The following is a 19191-nucleotide window of genomic DNA, read 5'->3' as shown; positions in this document are numbered from 1 at the left end:
CCTTGGTCCCAAAGGCAGCAGCAAGGCCTGCACAGGGCCTCCTTGGCCTAGATGGCTCCCCTGCTGCCCGCCGGCTGTGGGAGAGGCCAGCATCAGGTTTTCCCCTCGTGTGGCACTGGCTGGTGCTCAGTGGACCCTCAGGGCCAGAGGGCTCTCTGCGGCCACACCCGTCCCCGCTGCTGTGGGCAACCCACCCTCATAGACAAGCCATTGCTGCTCAGGCCCATCCCAAGGCCCTGGGCCCGGAGGAGGAGTCTATCTAGTGTGAACTTTTGAGGCAGGGGTCTGGGCAGTGCTGTCGGGAAGGCAGGGCACTTGAGGACACAGACGAGGGTCGGTGACCTCCCTGAGCCCCCCCGCCCCTTACTCAGGCCAGCCCAGCCAGGGGTGGGTACTCCTCCCAGGAGCCCCTGCACTCCCAGCTCAGCCTCAGAGAGCCCATCAGGTAAGGCATCCGCGCAGGACACTCCAGCTGTCAGGCGCTAAGGCTTCGTGGGCCCCACCTGGCGGTCCTGCCGCCCCCTCTCTCCCTAAAAGCTGCAGGGCCAGAAGCTGGTGCATCTTTGTCTAAAGGCTTAATCATCTTCTTCAGAGCTTTGGGCCAGCCTTTGTGAGCCGAGGGCCCAGCCGTGAAGAAGGACACAGTCTCGCTATGTCCCATCCCCCAGGTAGAAGACTTTCCGGGAAGCCGGTGGAGGCACCGGGCAGTGGCAGGGAGGGGAAGAGAGGGGGCTAACCTGCTCTTCACGTGAACATGGAGTATTGGTGGCAGTGTGGGCAAGGATGTTCAGAAACGATGACGTAGTTGGGAAACTATTCTTCTTCAAGGAGTTGGATGAACTTTTTGAGAACATTTGTTCTTGGGAAGCAGAATGTGTATGTGTGTGCGTGTGTGTGATAAAGATAAACATGTGGACAATCAGGAGAACGTTGGAGATCTGGGAGCCCCGGAAAGAGACTGAGTCATAATGTACATCACCACCCTGGACTATTCCAAGGGGCTGAACGGCCAAACGTCCCAGGGGACTGTCCCGCCCCCTCCTTGGGATGAGTCTGGAATGGAACACCCAGTGCTGAAAGGAAGGGGGTACATGGGATGATACATATGTAGATGGTGGGGATTCTAGAAAGTCAGGGAGATTTGACAAGGCAGGGGTCAGAAGTGCTCTGACCATGGGGGTAGATCCAGACTTGGAAGCTGGGGAGCAGGGTTAGTAACTGAGGGCCACTCAGGAGGGAACACTTCTGAGGGTGCAATTTGCTGGGTGCTTTTCCCCCCATGGACCACAGAATAGCTCTATATAGTGAGTGTAGTCAAATTCCTTCCCCTCAATTTCTCAGGAAAGTCTCAGACAGACAGCCTGCCTGCCTGGTGAGGTATGGGCAGGAGCGACGTTGGCACCGCTGGAAGGAAGTGAGCCCCGGTGGCTCACCTGACCTCTGTCTGGGTGGCCAAAGCTCATGCAGTGCAGGACGCAACTAGCAGTAAGGACAGTGATGTTCTCAGGTGCAGGAGATTGCAGACAATGACACAGACGTTGCTTACTAGGAGGTACCTAGTTCTCCATGAATTCCCCAGCACCTAGGCAGTACTCGGCACTGCTAGCCTTAAAAATAAAACTGTCTGTTATTTTAGTGGCAAAAATGGGTTTATTCTGGAATAACAGAGAATTCAAGGACAAGCAAGCTCCAGCAATACCATAGGCAAGTCCCTAGAACAAAGGAGAGAGATTCTTTTCTATAGAGGAAAGAGGGAATTGGGGGGCTGTTATTTATTATTTTTTAAGATTTTATTTATTTATTCATGAGAGACACAGAGGCACAGACAGAGGGAAAACAGGTTCCTCGCAGGGAGCCTGATGCGGGACCTGATCCCAGGACTCCAGGATGGGGCCCTGAGCTGAAGGTAGACGCTCAACTGCTGAGCCACCCAGGCGTCCCTGGGAGCTGTTATAAACAAAACATCCATTGAAGGAAAGTGGGAGCTGGAAGTGCCTCTCACGGGCTGAGCTGTGACTGTCTTTGGTTGGCTGGGCTGTCTCCTGGCGGGGAGGAAACCTTTCTTCTTGCACTGGGCGGATAAAATAATATCCGCATGCAAGGTCCCTCTGTTCCTGTTGGATCTGCAGTTGATAACCAGTGCTGGGAATGCGAGCTCCTCCTGCTGGCCTCCTGACTCCATTGTAGGCGATGTTTCCTTTTATTATTTTTCACAGCACATAGCAGGGATTCACTGAACGCCTGGACACTTCTTTATGAGCTATCTTCACCCAACACATGTGAATATCCAAATCGTACATGAAAAGAGTTTAAATTCACACATCACTAGAGAAATGCAAATTAAAACCATAATAAGATATTATACCACCACTAGAATGACTGCAGCTAAAAAGAATGACCTAAAAAAAAGAAAAAGAAAAAGAAAAAGAAAAAGAAAAGAAAAGAAAAAAGACTGACCTATCAGGTCTTGGCATGCATATGAAGCGACTGGAAATCACATACATTGCTGGTAGGAATGAAAGATGATACCACCAGTTTGAAAATCTGGTAGTGGGGATCCCTGGGTGGCGCAGCGGTTTGGCGCCTGCCTTTGGCCCGGGGCGCGATCCTGGAGACCCGGGGTCAAATCCCACGTCGGGCTCCCGGTGCATGGAGCCTGCTTCTCCCTCTGCCTGTGTCTCTGCCTCTCTCTCTCTCTGTGTGACTATCATGAATAAATAAATAAAATCTTAAAAAAAAAATCTGGTAGCATCTTGTAAAATCAAACATATTCTTAACATATGACCTGAAAATTCCACTCCTGGGTATTCATTCAAGAGAAAGTTAGTAAGGGACAGGCAGGGCTAGGTAGGGAGAGATGGGTAGGGAGCAGTGCGCTCAGGCTGACAGAAATCCCAAATGTGGAAAAATGCATAAGGAACCAGAGATAAGAGAACCTAACCAGACCACCTCACTTGCCTTAAATGTCAGAGACAAGTTATTTTTATGATAGTTACAGATTGACCACTAAAAGCTACCAAACTTCAAAGGAGGGGTTAACGTGGTGCTATCAGTGGTAGAGATGTCAAGAAGATTCAAGTTCCCTGGTCAGTTTTCAATAAAACACCTCAGGAACCCTCTCACTCTAGAGAGCTTTGCTTTCTGTTCTTACCTTAACTTAATAAACTTTCACTTCCCTTCACCCTTTTGTGTCCATGAGATTCACTCTTTGACTCCTTGAGACAAGAACCCTGCAGCCCTGCAACAAAAGGAAAACGATGTTTGCACAAAGACTTGTATGTGAATGCTCTTAGCAGTGTTATTCATAAATAATCAAAACCCAAAAGCAATCGAAATATTGATAAACTGGTAAATGGATAAACAAATTATACTATAGAATACTACTCAGCTACAAAAAGGAATGCCATATTCATGTAGGTAGCAGCACAGATGAATTTCAGAATCATTTTAAGAGAAAGAATTAAACACAAGAGACTATGGACTGTATGATTTCATTTATATGAAACTCTGGAAAAGGCAAAATTATAATGACAGAAAGTGTATCACTGGTTGCTTGGGGCTGGGGTGGCGGAGGAGACAGATTGCAAATGAGCAAGGGGAAATATTTTAGGGAGCGTGAACTATTCTGCGTCATGATTGTGGTGGCAGTAACATAAATGCATCAACCAGTATACTTAAAATAGGTGATGCTTATTGCACATAAATAATAATCAAATATAAAATTTAATTTAAGAAGTCCCACACCTAGGGATTCCTGGGTGGCGCAGCGGTTTAGCGCCTGCCTTTGGTCCAGGGCGCCATCCTGGAGACCCGGGATCGAATCCCACTTCCGGCTCCTGGTGCATGGAGCCTGCTTCTCCCTCTGCCTATGTCTCTGCCTCTCTCTCTCTCTCTCTCTGTGTGTGACTATCATAAATAAATAAAAATTAAAAAAAAAAGAAGTCCCACACCTAGATACACCATGGGCAAATTCATAAAAACCAATGATAAGAGAAAAATCTTGAAGGCAGCCAGATACATAGAACAGAGGACTAGAGCCGACTTTGTGTAATCCAGACGCGCCAGTGGAATAAAATCCATGAAGTACTGGGAAAAAAAAAAGTTAACTCAGCTTGCAGACTCCGTGAAACAATCTTTCAAATGTGAAAGTGTGATAAACGCTTTCAGACAAAGGGAAGGTGACAGCACGCCTTGCCAGCTGACCTTTGCAAAAAGAAATAGTGAAGGAAGTTCTTCAGACAGGAGGAATGTGATACCCCATGGAAATTCGAGTCCATGCAAAGAATGAAGAGCACTGAAAATGGCAAAAAAAAACAACAAATAAAATAAATGTAAATGAAAGTTATAAAGATACTATCACAAGACCGCGAGAGGATGAAAGAGGTCAAAAGGTGCAAGTTTCCAGTTGTAGGAAGTCACGGAACAGGATGGGCAGCATGGCGACTATGGCCAGCAACATCGTGTCACATATTGGAAGTTGCTAAGAAGAGCACATCTTAAAGGTTCTCATCACAATAAAAACTTTTAGCAACTATGGTGGCGGGTATCTAGTAGACTTGTTGCGTTCATCGTTTTGCAGGATACACAAATGTCGAAAGCTAATGTTCTATGTGTCAATTACGTGTCAATTAAGAAAAAAAAAAAGCTTTAAAAATGTAGCTGCCATGTGCATCTTTTCATTAGAATTGAACTAGAAACATCACAAAGCCTCCAGGCTGCTGGCGGGCCTTCCGCGGATGGGGCCGGGGCGTGGCTTGTCCTGGTTGCTAGGCGCCCGCGGGACGTGTGGTCCAGCCCTCTCCCAGCAGGCGCCGCGCGCAGGGGCGGGGCGGGGCCGCGCGGCGCGTCCGTTGCTAGGGCCGCGCCGCCCTGACGACGGCGCCCTCCGCCCCGCGCACGCGCCGTGGCCGCCGCCGGTGCACTGTGGGATGGGAGCCCGAGCGGCGCGGCGGGGCGGGAGCGGGCGGCGGCGGCGGGGCCGGCGGCGTCCCGGGAGCGCGGCTTAGGCTCGGCCGGCGGGGGCGCGGGCGCGGGCGGCGCCGCCATGAACGCCGCGGTGGTGAAGCGGACGCAGGAGGCCCTGGGGAAGGTGATCCGGAGGCCGCCGCTGACGGAGAAGCTGCTGAGCAAGCCCCCGTTCCGCTACCTGCACGACATCATCACGGAGGTGGGCGGGCCGGGTCGGGTGCGGGCTGGGGTCCGAGGCGGACGTCGCGGGCCCCGGTGCGGGCCTGGGGTCGGGGCCCAGGTGGTGGTCGGGGCCCAGGAGATGGTCGGGCCCAGGTGCAGGGCTCAGGCCCAGCCAGGTGCAGGACCAGGTAGAGGTCAGGGCCCAGGGGATGGTCGGGGCCCAGGTGGTGGTCGGGGCCCAGGTGGTGGTCGGGGCCCAGGAGATGGTCGGGGCCCAGGTGGTGGTCCGGGCCCAGGAGATGGTCGGGCCCAGGTGCGGGGCTCAGGCCCAGCCAGGTGCAGGACCAGGTAGAGGTCGGGGCCCAGGTGGTGGTCAGGGCCCAGGAGATGGTCGGGGCCCAGGTGCAGGGCTCAGGCCCAGCCAGGTGCAGGACCAGGTAGAGGTTGGGGCCCAGGTGGTGGTCGGGGCCCAGGAGATGGTCGGGCCCAGGTGCAGGGCTCAGGCCCAGCCAGGTGCAGGACCAGGTAGAGGTCAGGGCCCAGGTGATGGTCGGGGCCCAGGTGGTGGTCGGGGCCCAGGTGGTGGTCGGGGCCCAGGTGCGGGGCTCAGGCCCAGCCAGGTGCAGGACCAGGTAGAGGTTGGGGCCCAGGTGGTGGTCGGGGCCCAGGAGATGGTTGGGCCCAGGTGCAGGGCTCAGGCCCAGCCAGGTGCAGGACCAGGTAGAGGTCAGGGCCCAGGTGATGGTCGGGGCCCAGGAGATGGTCGGGGCCCAGGTGGTGGTCGGGGCCCAGGTGCAGGGCTCAGGCCCAGCCAGGTGCAGGACCAGGTAGAGGTCGGGGCCCAGGTGATGGTCGGGGCCCAGGAGATGGTCGGGGTCCAGGTGGTGGTCGGGGCCCAGGTGCGGGGCTCAGGCCCAGCCAGGTGCAGGACCAGGTAGAGGTTGGGGCCCAGGTGATGGTCAGGGCCCAGGTGGTGGTCAGGGCCCAGGTGATGGTCGGGGCCCAGGTGGTGGTCGGGGCCCAGGTGATGGTCGGGGCCCAGGAGATGGTCAGGGTCCAGGTGGTGGTCGGGGCCCAGGAGATGGTCAGGCCCAGGTGCAGGGCTCAGGCCCAGCCAGGTGCAGGACCACGTAGAGGTCAGGGCCCAGGTGATGGTCGGGACTCAGGAGATGGTCAGGGCCCAGGTGATGGTCGGGGCCCAGGTGCGGGGCTCAGGCCCAGCCAGGTGTAGGACCAGGTAGAGGTCGGGGCCCAGGTGATGGTCGGGACCCAGGTGCAGGGCTCAGGCCCAGCCAGGTGCAGAACCAGGTAGAGGTTGGGGCCCAGGGTGATGGTCGGGGCCCAGGTGATGGTCGGGGCCCAGGTGCAGGGCTCAGGCCAGCCAGGTGTAGGACCAGGTAGAGGTCAGGGTCCAGGTGATGGTCGGGACCCAGGTGATAGTCGGGGCCCAGGAGATGGTCGGGGCCCAGGTGATGGTCAGGGCCCAGGTGTGGGACTTAGGCCTGGCCAGGTCCGGGACCAGAGGTCGGGGAGATGGTCAGGGCCCAGGTGATGGTCGTGGCCCAGGTGAGGGGCTCAGGCCCGGCCAGGTGCAGGACCAGGTAGAGATTGGGACCCAGGTGATGGTCAGGGCCCAGGTGATGGTCGGGGCCCAGGAGATGGTCAGGGCCCAGGTGATGGTCGGGGCCTAGGTGTGGGCCTTAGGCCTGGCCAGGTCCGGGACCAGGTAGAGGTCGGGGCCGGAATCAGGGCTGGCATCAGAGTCTGACCTCCCGTAGCCTAGCGCAGCCCCTGGGCCCAAGGTGGTGGTCCCCTTGCTCGGAGGTCCCCCTGCATGGGCTCCTTGTCCTCGCCGCTGCCCTCCTCCGGCCCCTCCGGGACCATTCTTTCTTTCCCGACTTCCCTAGTATCTGTTAGGATTCTTCCACCCTGCCTGGCAGTTGTTTCTATGACCCCCCCCCCCCCCCCCCCCCCCCCCACTGTTAGTGCCAAGCTTGTGAAAGGGGATCAGAAATGGTTGGAGAATTCTTTTTTTTTTTTAAATCCTCATGTCCCCCAAGCTTATGCCCATGCGAGTCTGCACCACATTTTGGATGCTTCATAAAGTACTTGTGGGTAAATTTATTGAAAGTGGTTGTAGTGGGACCCAAAAGGGGAAACTATCAAAGAGCAGGTTGGTCTTGGCGGGTGAAGTTGCGCAGCCTGACCTCCGTTGAGATTGGTTGTCTGTGGCTTTTCCCCAGGGGGTGAATTGCCTTGTGATGGAGACCATACTTGTTTGTTGCCATATCCTGGGTGAGCTGACCTGGGAAGACGCACGGAAGGTGCAGCACTAACATTCGTTGTTGATTGAGGCCGTCTAGGCTCCTGGTAACTCATTTCCATGGTGCCCCTAAGAAGGGTATTGAACTCAGGAACTTGGGCGTGGGCTTTGGGAGTTAGGAATCAGGTGGAACTTGCAGACTTCTTGGGGATCCCTGGGTGGCGCAGCGGTTTAGCACCTGCCTTTGGCCCAGGGCATGATCCTGGAGTCCCGGGTTCGAGTTCTGTGTCGGGCTCCCTGCATGGAGCCTGCTTCTCCCTCTGCCTGTGTCTCTGCCTCTCTCTCTCTCTCTCTCTCTCTCTCTCTCTCTCTGTGTCTGTCTTGAATGGATAAGTAAAATCTTAAAAAAAAAAAAAAAACTTGCAGACTTCCGAGGGCACCCCCTATGGGTCCTCCAACCTCCTCTCTTACTCTTTCCAATAGGTTGGATGTATTATTCTCCACTAACTTTGCTTTACTCATTTGCTATCTCAACATGGTTTATAATGTGTGCGTCTGTGTTAAAAACCCTAATTGTGCTTAGAACTCTCTGGAATCCCACCCACATCCCAGGGCTGTCTGTCTAGCTGCCCCCTCCTCTTCTAGCTGGGGCAACACTTCGCCTGCCCTACGTGGTGTTTGGGGGAAGGGACATGGCACAGAGGCATGTGCCACATTACCCAGTGAAGTAGGCAGGTAGTGTCCCCTAACCCAGAAGGGAAGAAGTGCGTTAGCCAGGAGGTGAGCCCGCCCGACCACGGCAGGTGCCACCGTACTCTCACCCTTTTACCTTCTGTGTTAGTCCTGTGGAGAGCCAGGGAGGAGGCAGGGGGATATGCCTCATTCTGTGGGGCTTGGCTTGGCGCTGGGCTCCTGGAAGGTTGGGGTGCCTCGGAATGGGGAAGGAGGAGGGACATTCAAGCAGGAATTGACTTGGTTGGCCAGGTCGCCAGGCTGCGTGGAAGCAGTCACACGTTCCCAATCAGGGGCCAGTGGTCTGCTTTTCTTTCATGTTTTTTTTTTTTTTCTTTTTCCAAATCTAATGCTGAAATCAATTTCTCTGCCTGTGTAAAGGTAAACGCGTCAACTGTCACCTCTTGTTAGGGATATGAGAATGACACATTGAAAAGCATTTTCTGGTAAGAGATGAAGAGCTTCCTGAAAATTCTTAACTCTCTCTGAGTATTGTGTTCAAGTCACCATATCAGTAATTTAGTTACAGCTAAACTAGCTGTCTTTCATAAATCAAAGCATTGGCCTTGTAAGGTTAATGTTTCTTGTCCCTTAAAAATATTGTTCACAATTTTAACTGCCAGCAAAATAGGAAAACCTCAGAAGAGACAAAATGAAAGGCTCTAGGGATATCAAGTACAGGATACTCTTAATATTCCATTTGTCTTTTTGGGAAAAAGAATACACAGCTCTTAGGTAGTTGTTGAGGAACGAGAGCCAGCTTAATTAATAGGGAGGTGTGGCTTGGTCTCAGAGAAATAGCCTCATGTTAGCGTGGGACTTTTTTCTAACAGACGAGTCTTGCACTAGTACATATGCTTTCTGTCCACCCAGGACATACGCACGTTCACGCTTCCTACATACAATGCAGCTAACATTTTGTTTTGTTTGATTTTTTGGAAAAAAAAAATGCTTATTGCTACCCATTATGTTGATTTTTACAGTGAATTCTTGCCTTTTGAAAAATTCTGGTCCTAGAGAACGAGGAGCCTGGCTGTGTGGGTGCAGGGAGGAAGAGGGAGAGTCACCACCCCTAACGCTGGTTCAGGGTAATGAGGAGCTACAGGTTTACTGAGAGGGACGGGCGGGAAAGGGACAGAAGTGACATTGCACAGAGCACCCCCCTGTTGTAGGACGTGACTGAGGAGAACGACCTTTCTGTCCACGTTCAGAAACCGAAGCTGAGGAATTGCTATTCTTTCCAGAATCCATTCTCTCCACGGGGCCTGAGTGCCCCTTGTAAGATGCTGTCGCCCAGCCGTGGAACCTGTCAGGGCCTCCTCGTGATCCTTAGGCTAAAGTCCGCATTCCTGAGTGGCTTCCAAGGCCATCTGGGTCAGGCCCCACCCGACTCCGGCCTCAGGCTCCTCCTGCCCTGAACTTTTGCTCCCTCGAACAGGACCCTCTTGGCGGCTGTTTGGCCTGGCTCATGTGTCCTAACCAACCCCCCGCCCCCCCGCCCAATCCTGTTCTCCTGTTGGCCTGTGGTGTCAATGGATGTATGATGTCTTCTGGGAAACTTTCCCTGACACCTGCACCCCTCCTGCGCTTGGATTAGGGAGTGATCCCGTGCTCACTTGGCACCCTGCAAGATGTTTCCCCGTCCCCGCGTCCAGGCTGGATTCCGCCTGGGGAAAGGCCTTGCGTATCGCAGACACTCAGAAGCTTGCGCAGTAAGTGAAGGAATGAAATCCTGGCTGTGAGCAGACCCGACAGCTCCGGGCACCGTGGGGTTCCGGGGCTCGGGGGCAAGGCTGATGGAGGGGCTGTCCTGGGAGGTGCTGACCATGGCCTTGGTCTCTTGAAGGTGATTAGGATGACCGGTTTCATGAAGGGCCTCTACACAGACGCGGAGATGAAGTCTGACAACGTTAAGGTAGGCTGGGGGGCACCCCTCACCCTAGCAAAGTGGGGTTTTTGTAAGCTGGGAACCCGGTGTTTGTCATTTATATGCTGATGCATGTTGAAGTACAAGGTAGATTAATTCACGAATTGCAGTATATCCTTTCTCATTTCATTTTCTTATTTTTGCCAACTGCATATATGCTAATTTTATCCACTAAGAAATGGAACTAGTGTTTTAAAGGCAACTGCTAGCCTACCAGCTAAAATTAAAAGCTTTAATTAGGGATGCCTGGGTGGCTCAGTGGTTGGGCACCTGCCTTCGGCTCAGGTCGTGATCCTGGGGCCCCGAGATCGAGTCCCACATCAGGCTCCCTGCAAGGAGCCTGCTTTTCCCTCTGCCTGTCTCTCTGCTTCTCTCTCAGTGTGTGTCTCTCGTGAATAAATAAATAAATTTTTAGAACAACAACAACAAAAAGAAAAGCTTTGTTTTTGTTGTTGTTGTTACACAGAGTTAGTATTCCCAATTTGACGTGACATAAATAGTAACTGTGCCTGTTGAGCATACCAAAGATGAGGGAAACGTTTTTGGAAGTGCTTTTTATTTGTATTTTAAATGGGAATCTTTCAGGATAAAGATGCAAAAATTAGCTTCCTTCAGAAGGCCATAGACGTGGTGGTGATGGTTTCGGGAGAGCCACTGTCAGCAAAACCAGTGCGCATCGTGGCCGGGCACGAGCCTGAAAGAACAAACGAGCTGCTCCAGAGAATTGGAAAATGCTGTCTCAGCAAGGTAACGTGGAGGCTCAGAGTTTAGTCCTGAAAGACACGGCCGGGGTGGTGGGCGACCACAGGGTCATGGGCAGTATCTCGGGAAGAAGAGCTTGCTGGTGTCTGGCAAATCTGGGCTTTGGAGCCTCAGAGTTCCAGGAGGAGTGAAGTAGAAGTATACAAGGAAGGGGCTCCTGGGTGGCTGAGGCAGCGAAGCGTCTGCCTTCTGCTCGGGTCATGATCCCAGGGTCCTGGGATTGAGTCCTGCCTGGGGTTCTCTGCTCAGTAGGGAGTCTCCTTCTCCCTCTCCTCTCCCTGCTGCTCCCCCTGCTTGTACACACTCTCTCTGTGTCAAATAAGTGAATAAAATCTTTAAAATCAATTAATCCCAAAGAATTATACAGTGAAACAAAGGTATGCCATGCACGAGGTTTTCAAGTGTTAAGTATGAACGTGGGAACCTCACAGACACGTGCTCTTGGGGCAGGGGGTGGAGGCTGTGTGCCCAGGCAGCCAAGCCCTGCCTGCCTTCTCCTTTCGGGTCTCCTTTTCGGGCAGGGTCTTAGAGGCAGGAGGACCTGCTGTTCTTTTTCTTCTTCCCAGCTTATGGGAGGCTCCTGTTGTCTGCCTGCCTTTCCAGCCTTCCGTGTCTGCTTCCCTCCTTCCATCCCTCCCTCCCCCACCCTCTGTTCTTCCGTTCCTCTTTCCCTCCTGGCTGTGGATAGCAGAGTTGTGCTGCTTTCCTGTGTCACTTGGACAGGGACTGGTTCGCTACTTCCTGAGATCCTCATTGTGGGTTGGAAACTTGGCCTCTCTGCTTAGGTCCAGCCCAGAATGTCCTCACTAGAGACGCTGGAGGACAGCTCTGCTTGGTGATGGCACCAGGGCATCTTCAGGGCCTTTCTTCCTTGTGGGAGCCAAATTGCCCTGAAGGGAGAGGGCATAACTCATACAGCCCTTCACCTACCTGGTGGGTTGTGGGCTGGGGAAAGAGGCTGGATTTCGGCCCATGTAGCAGGGGTGAGGGTGGGAGGTGGTGGCTCCAAGGAGGCCTTGGGAGAGTCTCACCCTGGCCTGCATCCAAATCTTAGGCTCAGAGGCATACAGCTGATTTTGCCAGTGCCCTGGTTTCTCTCCCTGGTCCCCACCATTGCATCCTTCCTGTTATTTCTCTTTCAAAACACATTTGATTCCTGTCCTCCCTGCTGAATCCTTTGTCAGGTTCCTGTTGCCTCTGGGCACAGCCTGCTCCGTGGCATGGCTCGCAAGGGTTCTCAAGGCCTGCTGCTGCTCCCTCCCCTCCAGGTCCTGCTCAGCTCCCGCACCCCTGCCTGCACCCTGAGGCCCTTTGCACTGGCGATGCTCCCTCGTTTCTGTGGCAGCAGTGTGGGATTGGTTGCTGTCCCCAGAGCCCTGGCTTTTCCCTCTCTCCCCGCCTGGCTTAGGCACCCTGCTGTTCAACTGTAGCATTTGGGCCCTCCCCCAGTCCACAGCAGGGTCAGCCTGTGGTCTGGTGCCTGCCATGTGATGGTCACTCAGTGCATCCTGTGGAACGAGCAAGTGTGTGAGCAGGTGGGATTCCTGCCCGGGGGTGTGTGAAGCTCTGGCACCAAGTCGTGGGATGCTGCCTTGGAGAGGCTTTTTGCTTTTGATAGAGCTTGAGGTAGATCATTGTGTAAGGCCCTTTCAGTGCCGGGCCTCCATGATCCTGTGAGATGTGTAAGGCACTTGGGGAGTCATGCACGGCAGCTTTGTTGTCCTTGAACCACACACACGCGCACACTTGACAGCTCAAGTGGATTGAGGTGGGATTCACTTGGCTTGGGTCAACTCTACTGTTCCCGTCTGAAGTGCTGGAGGTGACAGCTATCAAGAGATGCTCCACTTGGTGATAACAGCATTTCCTTTGAATGTTTTATCCTTTGACTCATGTCCACATGTTTCCCGTGTTTAGTGAACTGTCTTTGTTTTTTTTTTTTTTTTTTTTTTTTTTTTTTAATTTTTTTTTTTAATTTTTATTTATTTATGATAGTCACAGAGAGATAGAGAAAGAGAGAGGCAGAGACACAGGCAGAGGGAGAAGGAGGCTCCATGCACCGGGAGCCCGACGTGGGATTCGATCCCGGGTCTCCAGGATCGCGCCCTGGGCCAAAGGCAGGCGCCAAACCGCTGCGCCACCCAGGGATCCCAGTGAACTGTCTTTGAATGCAGATGCTCGCATCTGTCACCTGTGCTGATCTCGTTTTTACCTTGTGTTTCATTTCCTCCCATTTGGACTGCAAGCTCCCCAGCGACGAGGCGGTGAAGAGGGTGTTAGCTGGAGAGAGGAGTGATCTGAAAGGAAGGACCTCCCTGACGTCAAAATCTCAGGAATTGGACAACAAGAATGCACGAGAAGAAGAGCCCAAAGTTCATAAAGATAAAGAGGTGAATTGCAAGTTGTGCATATTTGAAAATGAAGTGATGAGTCTGTTCATAGCACAGGTAAAGACATTTGTAAGTGATATTGTTGTCTGACCTTTTTTCCAGGATAAAAGGAACTCTGAAATAAATGAGAGAAGTACAAGCAGAGATCGAAAACAGAAAGAAGTGAAGGAAGAAAGCAAAGCAAGAGAGAAGGACAAGGAGAAGGAGAAGACAAAGGAGAGTGACCATGATAGACGTAAAGATCCTGAGCGAGACAAGCACCGTGAAGGGGAGCGAGAGCGAGCCAGGAGCCGGGCCAAGCAGGACAGAGACCGAGGCAACAGAGACCGGGACAGGGATCCAGACCGTGACAGGGAGAGGAGGAACGAGGGAGGGAAGGATAAAGAGAAGTGGAAAGACCGAGAGAGGGAGCACGAGCGAGATAAGGCCCGGGACAGGGACAGGGACAGGGACAGACGGAAAGTGAAGGACGCGGAGCACTCCCGGGAGCCTGACCAGGAAAAGAGCAGAGAGCCCGACAAGCCAGAGAAGAAGGTAAAGTCCTGCTTGACGATCTCTGTCTTTGAGAGGAGTTCTGGTGTTCTCTACAGTGGTTCCTTTGTCAGGCGTGGTGGGGACACAGCACCGCGGTGAGGTTAGGACACTCGCGCCTTCCCAGTGGAAACCCACACGGACACCAGTGGATGATGGGGCTCTGAGGTGTACTGCTTTCACCTCTGGCTGCGTGTGCGTGTTGGATGCTTTTTTTTTTTAATTCTTTTTTTATTTTTATTTTTTTGTGTGGATGCTTCTTGGAGATGGGCCCACACCATGGCTGCGTGAGCCGTCCTTACGTGTGCCATGGTGGTGGGCAGGCGCGTATGCATGGCCATGCCCGTGGGCCCAGCTGAATTTCTGAAGGATCGTGCTTTGGTCTCGTAGGCATCGGTGGATACGTACAGGACCTCTGACTGTAATTTTTATTTAATTAAATTTTCAAGTAGATTTACGATTGTCCAGAAAATGTGTTTGGTTTCCGTGTTTCCTAAATGTGCAAGTTGCTTTTGGGTTCAGCATAGGTGCTGCAGGGCTCCGTCAGGGCTGGCATTGCACCTGCCTGTTCTCTCGGGCACAGCATCTTGTCAGGTGTCCCCAGAAGGTTGTGGAAGTCTGGTGTCCAGCCCGTAGGAAGGAGGGAGCCGAGGTCTGGAAAGGTTCAAGATCTGCCATGTGACACAGCAGTGTGGTGAGGGGTGAGGCCTGCGCTGGCGTGCGTGGCTCGTGCTCCTGGCTGTCTGGCATTGCATCCCGGGGTGCATCCCGGTACTGGGTGATGATGGGCCCATGGGACTGACGCGTAGAGAGCCCCGGAGTAACGGACCCCGTGAGGTATGTCACGAAAACCAGGCTTCCCTCAGGAGTTTTAGAAATAACAAAGGCATTCCTCATCTTTTGCCTTTTTGTAGAGGTCTAAGGAAAAGTGTTTCTTGCTGATGTGATTTTTCTGAGGCAGTAGCGTGCTCTCATATGTTTTCCTAGCGTGGGGCCACCCCCGAGTGGGAAGGCCTCAGTCCTCCGGGTCTTCAGATGGTTTTCCACACATTACATTGACCAGAGCTGCTGATGCTGTGAGGAGGGTCTTAAATAGAAAGCCAATTCCAAAGAAGTTTTTGTAGGGGATTCCGTGGGCTCGGCTTCGAGTGTGTGAGGCCAGGGCGCAGGGCCTGTGCCTCTGCTCAGCGCAGGTCCACATTCTCCCGAAGTCGGTTCTCCGTAGATCTTTCGTGGTGGTTTTGTGGGGCCGGGCCCCCTGGTGTAAATCTGGGGCTCCTCTGTGGGGCGGCTCTTGCCGGCGGCGAGGACACCCCTGAGGGACGCCTCCCAGGAGACTGTTCTGACCCAGCTGTGCGGGTCTTCCCCCTGCGTCAGATCCCATGGCTCTCCTCCGTTTGATCGTGTCTGAAACAGACGATGCTGAGACCTTCTCCCCCCCTCTCAGGCTGTGTGTGAAGAGAAGGTGAAGTAGTAGGTGTGTCCAGAGCTTCGGGTGTGGCGGTGAAGGACCAGCTGTCAGGGCAGTGGGTGCAGTGCTCACCCTAAGGGGCTGGCAGGGTGGGCGGGGTGGGGGGGAGGCGAGGAGCTGCGTGCAGAGCCAGGGGCTTCCAGCAGGAAGCTATGGAGATGCGTCACGGTTGAACTCAGCAGTCATCCCTTGCTTTCCAGTCTTCATGGCGCAAAGTGTCCGTGGCCTCGTCTTTTCTAGTCCGTATGTCAAGATGTGTGGGTTGGAGACTGGATTGTAGCTGTGAGCTGGTGTTTGCAGGTTTCCTGTACTTCACTTCGAGAATATTTCCTGCTGTGGAGTCTGAAAGCTTTGCTTGAGAAGAACCGTTCACTGGAAAGTTGCTCCCCCCTTCCATGGTGGCTGGTGGTCTCTGTCATTCACTTCTTCCCCTATTTCCAGATTCCCTGTGTTTCACTGGGGTGTTTCCGAGAGGCTTGGCCTGGGGTGCGGATCCTGCGTGTTTGGGAGACACTGTTCCATAGCTCCCCTTCTGCCCTAGTCTGCTCCACAGGGGATGATCTGGACGGCCCTGTGGGGTGTGGGCTGCGTTCCTGCCGCAGATAGGCCTGGAGTGGGATGGATGGGAAGGGTGATCTTGCTGCTGCTCAACAAGAAACACCTTGCATCTTGACATGTTTTTAGATGTAACAGATTTGAATAATTCTGGAATATGATCAGTTTTTTTTTTTTTTTTTTTGTTGCAGTCCTCAAGTTCGGGGGAGATGTCTAAAAAGTTGTCAGATGGATCCGTGAAAGACTCCAAAGTTGAAGCAGAGGTAAACTTTGAAAAATAGTTTCAAGAGATGTAAACCCATGGCTGGGTTGATGTGACTTCCATGCTGTGGTTTCTTCTAGTCCATGGAGAGCCCGGGGTTGGGGATGTGGCACAGGTTCCCACATGACCTTGGGTTTCCATGCCGGGCTCTGGGCTTTCTGTATACACTTGTTTGACAGGTATGACGTATGGGGTACAAAGGGATGGGAGGCATTTGGGAGCGTGTCCAGGTGGTGCTTCAGATGAGTCTGGGAGAGGATTTGGTCTCCAGGCTGGCCGGGGCAGCAGGGGTGCCGGAGAGATCCCTCTGAGCTCTGCTCAGCCTGTGGGGGGCCCATGGTGCGTGTCTTGGGGGTGGGACACAGCTGAGGCTGGGCCACATCATTTCCCTGCCTCCAGGCCACCGAGGTTAGACTCAGCACAACTTTGCTAATGGACTTTGGATTTCAGAAAACATGTCCAGGCAGCTACAGGGAAGATGGATGAGGAGTGGCGTGGAGGCTGGGAGGCCAGTTAGGAGGTCATCATGGCAGGCTGAGCAAAACCTAATGGCTGGTGTGTGCTCTGTTGAAACACACGTACGTTTGCCCTCAGCGCTGTCACAGATGCATGTGAGTACTTAGCACAAAGCAACAGAGATGGAGTCCTCATAAACACACCCGGTAAGACAGCGCTTCTCAGTGTGGTTGGCGGATTGCTGGCCTTTTGAGAGCTTCGCAGAAAGATGGATTTCTGATTTTAGAGTGAAGAAGGCCCGAGCGGTCTCTAACTCACCCTCGGGTCCAGGGTGCTGAGTTGTGCCGAGTTGGTATCCGTTTCCCATTAAAGCACCTGGTGGTGCTGTTCTGTGTCCTCCTTGTTCGTCACTGAGAAGAGCTTGACTAGTAAATCTGCTCAAGGCATTGCTGGGTCATGCGTCAACTAATTCTTTTTCCATTTTCTTTAAGACCGAGATTTCCGCCAGAGCATCCAGGTCAGTGACAACAAAAGCATCAAAACGGCGATCCAAAAATTCAATGGAAGGTACTGCAAATTTATCATATAAGTAACTGAAAATATGGATATTAATCATGTATTAATACTTACGATTGATAATCATAATTGATATTAGTCATAATCTAGTAGATCTGTTGGGGGGAATAAACAAAGACTGTGAAAAGGATGAAGATATGTCTCTCTCTCTCTCTCTCTCTCTCTCTCCCTCCCTCCCTCCCTCCCTCCCCTCTCTCCCCTCCTTTCTCCCCGTCTCTCCCCCCTCTCCCTTCCTTTTTCCGTCTCCCTCTCTCCCTCCCTTCCGCCCTCCCCCCACGCATGTGTGAGCCCATGACCCCAGCGGCAGAGTAGCATCTCTTTGCTGGAGATCTGTTGCAACCTAAAAGATGCGATCGAACTTTAGTTTTCCAGAAATGGTTATCAGCCACCCACCCACATTTTACTGACTCTTGTCATTTAATCCAGACACAGAGTGGCCAGCAAGAGCATCCTGCTCTTAGGGCATGGCCGTGCATTTTAAAATCGGCAGAAATGATCCCTGGGAATCATGCTATTAGGGACTGAAATTGAAGCAAACAGGCGTGGCCAGGGGTTTGCCCAAGGGGAGCACCTGGGTCTGCCAGGGTGGGAAGTGGGAAGCACGTCCGTGCACTGCAGATGGGTGCTGCTGGGGGCTGGTGGTGTTGCAGTTTTCAGGTGAAGTGGGAAGTCACTTTGAGCAGTGGTAGTGCCTGAAAACCCATCCTTTTCCTAAGTTGTAAAGTTGAAGCGGTGTGGCGGGGGTGCCGTAGCTGGAATTCTTCATCCAGGACTTACACAGACATGTAAAGAAAGCCCCCCTTTCATAATATACGTGCTGCTTTAATGAGCATCTTTGCTCCAGCAGCTTTTCCCTCCGTTGGCAATCTCCTGGGACAGGCTCCAGATGGGGCCCTGGCGCAGAGGGCAGAGCCGTTTGCGGGTGTGACTGCAGGGTACACTGTACCCCTGCCCTCCGCCTCCTCCGGGGTTCCCAAGGCTTGCTGATTTGGGGAGCTGAAAAATGAACAGCGCTCTCTCTTTTTAATTGCTAGTGAAATTGCACGTTTTTGTGTGTGTTAGTGATTTTGTTGACTTCTTGGGCTCGTCTGTTCTTGGCGGGGATTCCGCATCGCTCTGATGGCAGTTGCAGTGTTGTCCCTAATTTACACACACTCACTATACACTCAGGACATCTGCCAATTTTTAAGTAAGTGTTTGTTTTCCAGTTTATTTCTACTCATTATGTTTAGTTCCTGACTTGCCTGAGTGTTTAATTTTTGTGCGCTGGAAGCAGCCAGCCTTTTTTTTTTTTTTTTTTTTTTTTTGGTAGTTTGTCCAGAGATTTGGGAGATAAAGATTTGTATTTTGTCATGCATTTTCATATATAATCTATTTAGTTATTTCTTATTTTAATTCCTGTTGTGAAGTGAGGTTATTTTTTTCCAGAGTAACTCACCAGGTGTTCCAGAATTACTAATTTTAAGCCATTTCATGTGCTTATCTTTACAGATTATTTTAAAACCATTGAGTCAAGAATCTTGCCTCCCACAAACAGAACTAATTAATTGATGAGGATTGAGTTGGACTTGTGTTAAACTTACGCTTTTGTGATTTGGGGAAGATTGGATGCTTCTGATTCCAAGTTAGTGAGGGTGTCCCTCCCTTCTCCCCAAAGAATATGTGTGCATGTGCTGGGCTATGTCTGTTAGCCACAGCTTATGATAGCTTGTTTTTAGTTGGTTTAGAAATGGCATCTTCTTTCCCCTCCCTGTTTCCTAGTGATGATCGTTGGAGTATAGAAGTGTCATGGACTGTGGTACCTGCACCGCAAACCTGGCCTCATGTTCAGTCTTAGCCCTTAGTTCTGTGTGGAATTGTGTTTTTTTGTTTAAGCTGACAGTTGTTATTGTCTCCTTTTCCAATAACTCGGGGCATGTGCCTCTGAGTTTACTGGTGCTCTCTAAGAGATATGATACCAGAGATATGCAGGTTTTATGATACTAAGCTTTACTGAGCTGTCAACAGGCTGATGGACTCTTTCCTTCCCTGTCTGCTAGCTGGGCGTGAACTTCACTGTGCATCCTCACCCTGATATTCCTCCTCACTTAAATGGGTCGCATTTGGGCAAATGTCCAGCATCCAGGAGGTATCGGA

The 19191-nt window shown here is 52.4% G+C and overlaps 1 protein-coding gene across 5 annotated transcripts in view; it reads left to right on the top strand.

The window, feature by feature from the left end:
• The first annotated feature begins 4931 nt into the window (after positions 1 to 4931).
• Positions 4932 to 19191, top strand: part of TRAF3IP1 (TRAF3 interacting protein 1) — a 60950-nt gene continuing 46690 nt past the window's right edge. For all 5 annotated transcript variants that reach the window (XM_041767161.1, XM_041767160.1, XM_041767158.1 and 2 more), the window contains exons 1-7: positions 4932 to 5167; positions 9972 to 10040; positions 10638 to 10799; positions 13061 to 13204; positions 13307 to 13738; positions 15953 to 16024; positions 16971 to 17046. In XM_041767161.1, coding sequence (XP_041623095.1) covers positions 5045 to 5167; positions 9972 to 10040; positions 10638 to 10799; positions 13061 to 13204; positions 13307 to 13738; positions 15953 to 16024; positions 16971 to 17046 — 1078 coding nt within the window. In that variant the 5' untranslated portion in view covers positions 4932 to 5044. The remainder of the gene's footprint in view (positions 5168 to 9971; positions 10041 to 10637; positions 10800 to 13060; positions 13205 to 13306; positions 13739 to 15952; positions 16025 to 16970; positions 17047 to 19191) is intronic.

This window comes from Vulpes lagopus, chromosome 8, assembly GCF_018345385.1.
Source record: "Vulpes lagopus strain Blue_001 chromosome 8, ASM1834538v1, whole genome shotgun sequence".
Lineage (NCBI taxonomy): Eukaryota > Metazoa > Chordata > Mammalia > Carnivora > Canidae > Vulpes > Vulpes lagopus.
This window is presented reverse-complemented; position numbering and strand designations above follow the sequence as displayed.